The sequence below is a fragment of the Sesamum indicum genome, linkage group LG8 (assembly GCF_000512975.1).
Source record: "Sesamum indicum cultivar Zhongzhi No. 13 linkage group LG8, S_indicum_v1.0, whole genome shotgun sequence".
In the NCBI taxonomy this organism is placed as follows: domain Eukaryota; kingdom Viridiplantae; phylum Streptophyta; class Magnoliopsida; order Lamiales; family Pedaliaceae; genus Sesamum; species Sesamum indicum.
This window is the reverse complement of record NC_026152.1, coordinates 19,892,700-19,903,227: the sequence shown is the minus strand read 5'-3', so window position 1 is coordinate 19,903,227 and position 10,528 is coordinate 19,892,700. Positions and strand designations below refer to the sequence as shown.

General features: G+C 35.6%; 3 protein-coding genes across 3 annotated transcripts in view; all 3 read left to right on the top strand.

Moving 5' to 3' along the window:
- Positions 772-2,469, top strand: LOC105169586 (CCG-binding protein 1). The gene is made up of 3 exons (XM_011090010.2): positions 772-1,290; positions 1,603-1,676; positions 1,956-2,469. The coding sequence occupies exons 1-3, from the start codon at positions 1,053-1,055 to the stop codon at positions 2,268-2,270; spliced, it is 627 nt and encodes a 208-aa protein (XP_011088312.1). The 5' UTR covers positions 772-1,052; the 3' UTR covers positions 2,271-2,469.
- Positions 3,657-5,838, top strand: LOC105169584 (leucine-rich repeat extensin-like protein 7). The gene has a single exon (XM_011090009.2). The coding sequence runs from the start codon at positions 3,822-3,824 to the stop codon at positions 5,664-5,666; it is 1,845 nt and encodes a 614-aa protein (XP_011088311.2). The 5' UTR covers positions 3,657-3,821; the 3' UTR covers positions 5,667-5,838.
- Positions 7,965-10,528, top strand: part of LOC105169582 — a 5,540-nt gene continuing 2,976 nt past the window's right edge. Inside the window, exons 1-3 of the mRNA XM_011090007.2 lie at positions 7,965-8,395; positions 9,506-9,694; positions 9,922-10,019. Of these exons, the coding sequence (XP_011088309.1) occupies positions 8,183-8,395; positions 9,506-9,694; positions 9,922-10,019 (500 nt within the window). The 5' untranslated portion in view covers positions 7,965-8,182. The remainder of the gene's footprint in view (positions 8,396-9,505; positions 9,695-9,921; positions 10,020-10,528) is intronic.

Below are 10,528 nucleotides of genomic sequence, written 5' to 3'. Positions count from 1 at the left end.
CGTTTTTAACATTTTGTGTCCTTTATTTCATATTAATATTAGAATTTCCATTTTATGTTATTAAAACAATCAAAGTTTATCTAAATTTTATTCTTAAAAAAGTTAATTTATATTTATTTTTTATAAATAAATTTTCAACCCTGAGTCAATCTATTTATCTTATCGCAGTTCTGAATGAGAATTTGATATATGAAAATAAGGATAATGTTATATTTTTTTTGTCTGAAGTGATGCTAAAATACTCTATTTATTATAAATAAAGCATGCTTATGTCATTTTAATATTTTCGTCCCTTGATATTTCATAAATACAGAGTTGTGTAAAGAATGGCTCGAAGCATTAATATAATGGTGGGAATGAGCTCGATTGAATTAATACTCAAATTATGTTTAAAATTTAATAATAATTCAAATAAACTTGAATAATTATATATTCGACTCGATTTCAATTATTTATAATCATAAATCTATATTTGTACTATCATAACACATTATTTTAATGTCATACCAATTCTTAAATGTCCAAATTTAGCACACCCTATTGTTGCAAGGAAAATCAACCCAACAACCAAATCTAGAGAAGTCCATATACAATGGGCTTCAGCCCAAAAGTACACAAGAAATATCTTTAAGAACCCGCAGAATTTTCTCTGCAGGCGACCCCACATCTACTCCCCTGTGCCGCTTTTTCTCGAATCGCCCATCGTTTGTTTTCCATACTCTCAACGCCGCGTCCTACGTTTCCATATATACGATCCATGTCATCAGCCCAACAAATCCGTACCCATCTCAACTGCACCCAAAAACCTTCGATCTACGGCCAAGATTGGTCTGTCATCCTTCTCGTCGGAAGCGTGCGTGGTGGAGTTCCCCCACCGTCTGAAACAAAATAAATATCTCTCATCCTTATCCATTATCATGTAATGTAAAGTGATTTCTTTCCAAGAAACTAATAATCATTGCTGTCTCTTTTAAATACGCACTTTTACACACACACACACACACACACGTTATCGGATAGATTTGAAACTTGTGGGAAGCCAGAGAAGAAAGATGGTTCAGACGGTGCCCATCAACTCTTCTTTAAGCGCTTTTCTTGTGGATTCGAATGTTTTATCTCAGTCTTCGAAATCAGCTGCATCGGCAAGTGTTTCTTCAGTTTCGAGAATTTCTTGTTCTGCTTCGAGGAACAATGTTTATATACCAAAGCTGGAGCCTTTTAGCAGAAACAAGATTGATAGAGCTGTCAAAGAACCCCCTTTGATTCAGAAATCCGAAGCTCAAATTGCGGGCAAGTTTTGTTTTGATTTTTTTCCCTCTAAAATCTTTTTTCGTATGGAAGTTTTTAGTTGTTGGTACTTAGTACAAATTCTTGGTCCCTTTTGCGTGATTAATTGGTGTGTGTTGTGTTAGGATTGATCCGGTGTACGTCTACTTCTCTAGCACTTGTATTAAATGAAGTATATGTCTTAAATACTTAAGTTGTACCAATCTTGATCTGTTTCTTTCTGGTGTAAAGAATTGATTATTCTTGATTTAATCTAATCCAGAGTGGTGAACTGATGTCTTTGTTTTTAAACTTTCCTGGTTTTTTTTTTTTCAGATTATTGTTCGACGCTTGAAGGTGACGATTCCTATAACTGCTGGACGGCCTATTTTGAACTCAAAGAGCTTGAAGTAAGTTCTTTCAAACTATGCCCTTTTGTTTGTGTTGGAACTTCATATTGAAGAGGAAAAAATGATGCTTATGTGATCTGCTTTGCATATGCTTGCAACATATTTATAGGTTATTAAACTCTATGCACTGTACATGTCTATGAACATGGCAATTCTGTGTGTTTCTCATCTGTTTTACCGGTCCTTTCTTGGAAATGTGAGATGGCAAAGTTGTCTGTTTTATCCAAGATGTGATTTCAATCATTTGAATGATCTTTCCACTTGACAAACATAATTCAGAAAGAGACCCCCAAAGAGGAGCTGGAGAAGCTGATAATTGAAGCAGGTGGAGTAAAATCACTTATCAGTTTCGTACATGGAGTTGCATCCATTCACAAAGCAAAACAGGACTGCAGTAATTTGCGTAAACAAACCAACCTTGAGACTTCAGGAGGAAGAGCCTGTCCTGTACCTGATGGACTGCCAAAAACATCAGAAGAGCTTGAGGAAGAAGAGAAGGCTAGGATGCCAGATTCACCATTCACCAGATTACTTAGAGCCAGAGGAAAACATCCTGCTTGGTACACCCCTGCACCTGAGCACGAGACGGATTGATGTCGTTGCATCGATTATGCATATATGAAGGGTATATAGTAGTTGCATTATGATTTGATTATGGGGCCTTATCTCAAGTCATGGTAGATTGTGTATATAATGAGATCCTCTGATAAGACTTTTTCTAGTAGGAGGGAAAGTGTTGTATAATATTGTGAATAAAAGTTCTTCGATGAAAGTATGGTTTGACATCAAAATATACTCATGTCTCCGCAAGCTGATGTTTTTTCTTTATTTCGACTCTTGGGTGAATCTAAGATAGATTGACATTGTGCTGCTGTGCTTCTAATTGCCGAGGACGTAAAGCAATTTCTGTCCTACTGCATCTGGGGTGCGTGGTATAGAAACAGAACAGGCAGTGCAAAAAATCTGACGATCTTTACTCTTTTACTTTCTCCAGTAGAAAAACTGGTGGAGTTTAATTGATATGAGGGTAGCCAAACTCTAGCATCTTCAAGTTCTTGCTCCCTTTTTGGTGGTATAAGTTGCATTTCTCTCGTCCTGTTATCTTAGTTGTGTTTGCTTCGGTAAGCAGTGTATGTGTATAAACTATTATATCACAAAAACTATGTCAGAGTCCAAGTAACTGAAGATGCTGCACTATCTCCTTTCGGGATAAATGAAAAGGTGTGGGCGTAATCATAGAGCTCCGAAACATGGCTGCATGTCCAGTTCGATCAGTCAAAGCAAGTAGTTACATGTGTTCCAAGGCCATAATGCGTATGCATTATGAGGATTGACCCAACGCTTATCTTGAATCTATGGTTAAAACTTAAAAGTATGGGTGGATATTTGATAATATTAATTCATACGTATTTGGATTAGACTTTTAATATGAAACAGAATGCATTATATATGATAATAGCGAATATATTTTCGATACAATGTTATTATTGACCGAGTTTGAATATTATCGGTGAGAATATTCGATAGTATCGTATTATTGTGAATTCTATATACTTCAATGAAATTTAGACTTCTCTTTTTGCAATATGATTTACGTAATGTGCTATTGTATGTATAATGAATATTTTTCTTATTACTTTCGCTGATGAATTATTTTTTCAGAATGATGTTGTGTTACATTACATTTTAAAACTTCTTCATATATACACGGAAGTAGTAATTTATGTTAATTTCATTTGATTTTGTAATTTTATTAAATTTGTTGAGCTTTTGACATCATGTAATGCGTCTTTACTTTTTTTAATTATCCAATAATTTTAGCGATTTTATTACTTTGAGCTATTTTCAATACAGTCAAATGAATGCCAATGTAGCAATAGCCAATCACCAATTCTTTTACGAGTTGGTAGAAATGCGGAAAAAAAAAAAAAAATGGGGTGTTGGGAGACGCGAAAATAATCATCAATCCAAAAATGCACCTACGACTTTGTCGAGTGGAAGATGGAGTTTTCTACATTTAGCAGTTGCCATATTCCTGATTCATTGGCGTACATTTTGTCCATAGAATTCACAAAAACCTCGAAATTCTGTGGTGCTAAAAGAATGCAGCGAAGAGTATGGAGACCCACAAAATAGTTTTTCACCATGCTTCTCTTCTCCCATATAAACAACCCTCATTTCCTCTGGTACCATATTCAACTACAAGCAGCCTTGGGCTTCTCCTTGGGGATCGTCGGCATGGCAAGTCCTCAAAAGATGATGTCTCTAGGCTGCTTCCTGTTGCTCTCTCTTCTTGCATTCTCTTCTTGCTCTCTTGGAGCAGCTGATGCCCGAGTTAGGAATCGCCGTATTTTGACTTCCTCCGACGATCTCTCCAAAGCGTACAAACCATTCGTGGATGATCATTTCTTTGGCAATTCCAAGCTCAAGCAGGCTTATGAAGTTCTCCAGGCATGGAAGAGCACCATCTATTCTGATCCACAGAACTTCACAAGCAATTGGGTCGGTCACGATGTCTGCGCCTACAACGGTATTGTCTGCGAAAAGGCACCGTATAATGCCAGCCTCACGGTTGTTGCTGGCGTCGACTTGAATCATGCAGACATTGCAGGACACCTCCCCGATGAGCTCGGCAATCTGTCCGACATCAGCCTCCTCCATCTGAACTCCAACAGGTTTTGTGGAATTGTTCCTGATAGCTTTATGAATCTAAAGCTCCTTTACGAGTTGGATTTGAGCAACAACCGTTTCGTGGGACCTTTCCCAGAGGTGGTGCTAGGCCTTCCAAACCTCAAGTACCTTGATCTCAGGTTCAACGATTTTGAAGGGGAGTTGCCTCCGGAGCTATTCAGCAAGGATCTTGATGCCATCTTCTTGAACAACAATAGATTCCACTCTACCATCCCGGAAACTCTAGGCAAATCGCCAGCTTCAGTTATTGTGCTGTCTAACAACAAGTTCACAGGGTGCCTCCCAAGCAGCATTGGCGGGATGGCAGGCAGGTTGGAGGAGTTACTCTTGTCGGACAATGACCTTTCCGGCTGCTTGCCAGAAGAGATCATTATGTTGAATACGACTACGGTTTTCGATCTTAGCAAGAACAAGTTCACTGGGGACTTGCCTAGAGGCATGGAACACTTGCAGAGTCTGGAGATGATGAACATTGAAGGAAATGAGTTCAGAAGCAGGGTACCTGATACCATTTGTACCTTGCCAAATTTGAAGAGTTTCACACTCTCTTCCAACTACTTTGATGCTATGGATCCAGTTTGCTCTCCCGTCGCGCTGCCAGGGCTGGAGGTGGATGATAGGAATAATTGTTTGCCACAGGAGCAGCAGCAGAGAAACGAAGATGATTGCCGTATAGCCTTGAGCGAAAAGGTGGATTGCAGTGCTGGAAACTGCAGACCACCAATCAGGCGAGAGGTGCCGCCGCCACCTCCGGCACCGCGGCCGCAGCCACCAAAGCCTCAACCAGCTCCCACTCCAGCTCCCAAGCCAATGCCATATTTCGCGCCAGCTCCTACACCAACAGCTTCTAAGCCATTGCCAGCTCCCGCACCAATAACCTTTAAACCGTCGCCGGTGCCAGTGCCAGCTCCCGCACCGATAACTTTCAAGCCAGCGCCAGTACCGGTGCCGTCTCCTGAACCGGTAATCCCTGAGCTATGGCCTGAGCCAGCTCTTGCACCTGCCCCTGCTCCTGCAATTTACCAATCACCTCCGCCGCCACCACCACCACCAGCGCAATCACCCCCTCCTCCACCAGTGTTCTCGCCTCCACCTCCACCACCAGCGCAATCACCCCCTCCTCCACCAGTGTTCTCGCCTCCACCTCCACCACCTCGGGTCTTCCCACCGCCACCAGCACCGGCACCAGAAGTACCTGAAAAAGCAACAACTATTCCTTCTTTCCTACCATTTCAACTCCCACCTAACTTGGGAGCCCACTACGTATCCCCCCCTCCGCCAGCCATCCCGGGCTACTAAACTAAAGAGTTTCTCATCTTCGACTGGTTATGTTCTTTTTCACCCGTAGTTGTTCCAATGTAAAAACTCTGAGCCTGCAAGTTTTGTCTTGCCATTTCTTAGGTTTGGAACCAGCAGTTTAACATGTTCCTCTAAACTATATATTTATACTAGTAATTTATCTCATGCTTTATTGTGTAAGTAATTTTTTAATATTACTTATAATTCTTTTTATTATTTAATAAGTATACATGAAATAATAAATTAACACTATATTTATAAGAAAGTAGCGTATTAAAAAAAAGGTAATAATATAATATAGAGATAAAAAAAGATTAACTACCCAAAGACAATGAAAAGTTAGATAAAATTAAATCAAATAATAAAAAGAGTTTAAAATAGCATATCAAAAAAGTTGAGACACCAAAAATCTCCATTCCTTAATAACAAAATTATTATATAGCACACTCAAAATAAAATAATTGATATTTTAAAGATATAATAATTAGATAAATAAAATACAAAAAAATATATAAATTATGAGAAAATATTAGAAAATTGAGGGAAGAAAAAGAGACGTGAAAGTTCCGAAGAGAGGAAATAATAAGTTGAGAAGAGAAAAAAATTAATAAAATATTTAAAATAAAAATTTGACGAACCATAAAATCAAATACACTGATAGAGTGTCTTTCAATTATATAAAAATTAGTAATTTGGTATGTGCGTATAATTAATTTTAAAGTTAAATAATAGAATTATTATTTTTCTAAAAAATATATATAGGTTAAATAAATAAAAATAGTAAAATAACAAAGATTGTGGGAGATTATTAAGAGATAATTGGGGAGAGAGAGAGAAAATTGGAGGGTTGAGATAAAAAAAAATATAAATAACTGAAAAATAAAATGTAACAATGAAATATAGATATAGAGATATAGTTACTTCATATTTGAAAATGCTCTCGTAATTTTTTGATTAAAATGTATAAAATTCAAATATTTTAAAAAATTTATTAAAAATTCCATTCTGTTTTAAAAATAAGCAAAACGCCTCTTTATGTTTTCTTAAACATAGTTCAATTGTCCCTATCTATTAAATTTAGTTAACGGCGTTATTTTTTTATAAAATGACTGTTATACCCTTACTTAATATATATTATTTTTTATTTTGATAATCTTTGAATCTTCTTTGATTAAATAATGATCGTTAAATCTAATCAATTAATTTTAACTATTATATTTTAAAAAAATAAAATATTTGGATTCAATAAATTATTAAACTTTATATTATATACAAATAATTAAAAATTATAAAAAAGTATTATTATATATAATAGGAAAAAAAAAAAAAAAAAAAACCTACCTCTAATTTTAAATACTCATAATTATTATATTTAAATTAATTTAAGTATATAATTTAGTTAATTAAGAATAATTTTAGATAGTTATAATAATTATTATATTTAAATTAATTTATAATATATAATTATTATAATCACTTAATATTTATTTTCACATACATATTTAAACTTAAAATATAAAATTTAGTATATTAACTTTTGAATGTAATTTTTTTATTTTAATATTTAATATAAATATATTTTAAAATAAAAAAATTACATTTTTAGAAGAGAGATAAATACAAAAAAAAATTAAAAAGTTAATTGAATCGTAGTAATTTCAGATACAATATAGGGTATTTTAGTCAATTAAAGATAAAAAAAGTATCAAAATTCTAAAAAAATCAAGTCAAAACGCACTTCAGATGCGTGCATCTCACCATTCGTTAGTTTATGAGGAAAGGGTTTTCTTTTTCTTTTTGCTGAATTTATAAAATACATGGGAGTTTTAGCCTATTTCTAAAATATAGGAGAAATTTTAGTTATTTCAGAAAAAATATATGGGATAAAATATTTTTTAGCCCAACTTTTTACACTTTTGTCTTTCTTCATTCTTTCTCTTAAAATAAAATATATAAATATAGATATAGAATATAATAATTTTTTGATTTTTCAGAAGGCATTCTGATTGGTCGTTGTATGTTTGGTTCATAGCACGAGGAGTTGCTTCAACCTCGTCAATTAAGCTAAAGACTGACGAAGTAAAAAGAAAAGCGGAGAGCCGGAAACCATTAACTCAATCGTGCGACTTAAGAAGGATTAGCGATTTTCGGTATTTGTATTTTAACTAGGAAGCTAATTGTTGGTAACTTATCCACCGTAATTTTTTAAACTTGAAAGCGTGTTTCTTAAGCTGTTAACGGTTGTTTCTGTAGGGAGTATATACGAAGCCGTACGGGAGTTGTGGGCGAACGGTGTCGTTCTAGAGTCCGTTGCCTTCAACAGCACGTTTGAGTACATCACTAGATGGGAGGGCATTTTCGTTTGAACCAAAATCACAAAGATTTGCTATGAAAAGATTCAGAAAATTTGAGGGAATACAATATCACTTCAATACATCCCAAAGTTATCGTTAATTCTTAGCTTATCGAAGAACAATATTTGTTTCTATTTTCCTGAAATTTGCACTAATTGAAACATGATGGCTGACGACTCGAAGAAGACTTCTGACTCGGAAATAAAGCCCGAAGTGGAAGAAGCGCCCAACACAGATGCAGCAAAGTCTTCTGTTCTGGAAGAAACCGGCGGCGGTGGTGGCAGCGGATGGGGCGGATGGGGTTTTTCTCCATTTTCTTACCTGTCAGATCTTCAGAAAGCTGCTACTCTGGCCGCTGAAGAGATCTCTCGCAATGTATGTGAATTTCACCCTTTGAAACTGTAATATTCTGTTTGAGAAGTTACACGGGTATATACACTTGTTTTACTTGCATTTATGTTGAGTTTTTAGGTTGAGGTTGGGTTTTTTTGCATATCAAAGATGGACAGTGGTCTTATTTTAACTGAAGGTGGAATTCATATGTGGTTGACGTAGGTAATTTTTTCCTTTTTTCCGTTTTCCTTCTTTTCGGAAGTGCATTGGAGATTAGAAGATGTCTGGATCTGAAAACTTAGGTTTAGTGGTATTATTAACTTTTTGATGGTTCGCAATGTTTAGTCATTATATTGGAGTTTTGGGATTCTATAAATTCGTCGGTAGTATGCACTACTACTGTAAATATCTGTTAAAACTTCGCAACACTGTTAAGGTAGAAGCTGACAATGGCTTCTAAATATGTAACTTCTGGAGGCAGTATCATGCCATGGTGGCTTGTTTTGTTGAGTTTATCAAGCACTAATTTGTTAACATTTTATAACCGTGGAGCTTATTTGTTATATTTATCTTAGTTGACTGCTTCTTTATAGTTGAATTTGCAGATATAGTAGAAAAACTTGCCTTCTCTTTTCTTTTGTTTTTTTGGTGTAAACAGAAAAATCTTACTGTAACCTTATTTCGATTAGTTGCTGCTTAAGTTTTTTGTCTGTGTAGTGATATTTGAGTAAGCCCATCTACTAGGTAAATTAGGAGGTGATTGTGAGTGGTCCAAACTTAGAAGCTAGTAATATGAAGGGTCACTCAGCATATTAATGTGATGTACGATACATGATATACTTGATTCAAACATGTCCAAGTGGCTTTATCTGATGCAACCATATCATAGTCCCACTTTGAATTTTATGTTTCTCTTTCTTTTAATTCTCCTTTTATCTGCATCCAGAAAATGGATAGTCTGGCTGGGGTAGATTCAAACTGGAGAAACTATTGTTCTGTTTGCTTTAGATACACTATCTTACTACATTAATCATCCATTGGATTTTGAGATCTGATGCATACACTATATTGAATTTTCTAACTTTTATGCTTGGACCAAATGTACGAGTTTCTCTTGCTGTTTGTTTGAGTTGTATGCTTTCATAAATGCAGGCTGTTGAGGCTGCTAAGACAGCGGCAAAGAGCATTTCAGAAACTGTGGCTGAAGATTCAGAATCCTCTAAGGAAGATCATGTAGAAGCATCAGCTGTTGAAGAGGAAAGTGACAATGAGAATGACGAGAAGCGCAGAGCAGCTCTGGATAAACTGGAGAAAGCCAGCGAAGAAACCTTCCTTAGCCAGGTTGGTCATGTGAAATATATGTATGAGATGTTATATGACTTCCTACTTTTCTCTCTTCCTTCTCCCCTTTCTCCCACTCTCAACATCCACAGCCATCTCTTCAAGATTGTAATTTGTTTTTACTTTGTGGAATGCTGTCAGTAAATATGTGAGAGACATCGCAGTTGCTATTTACAAAAATTATTGATTTCCATGTATCATATGTGAATTTCATACTTTACATGCAGGGTCTGAAGGTTTTTGATACATCAATGGAGTCATTTGCTTCAGGAGCTTGGCAAGCTCTCGGAACTGCATGGAAAGGAGGAGCCACTTTAGTTCACAAGTATGTCACAGTACTGGTGGATTCTTCTACATGGTTTCCCATTTGTTGGTTACATTCACTAGAAACTTGAAAGCTACTTGCATGCTAGACGGTAATTTAGTTGGGGAAGGTAATTGGGAACTTTTGTCTACAAAAACTTAAGCTAAATTATATTGTATGTGGTAGTTTAATATTTGCATATTTTTCTTCCACACTTGCTTCTCAGAAGTGTATTTAAGAATAAATGGAAGCGATGACATTGGTGATATCAGTTTTAAAGTTATTCTCTAAATTCCTGGAAGTCATGTGCATAAGATTTCATGTAATATTAGGATGAGAAAGATGCATTTGATATGAGATGGATGGTACACGTGTCTTGGATGATTTGGCCGATTAACAGAAAATCAATGCATATTTTCCTCAATTGGTGGTGAACTTCAAGTTTATTTTGTCTGTTGAGTTTTAAACTGAACGAGATATAATAAGTGGCATTTTATGACTACTTCAGAGTAATAATACAATCTTCTTAT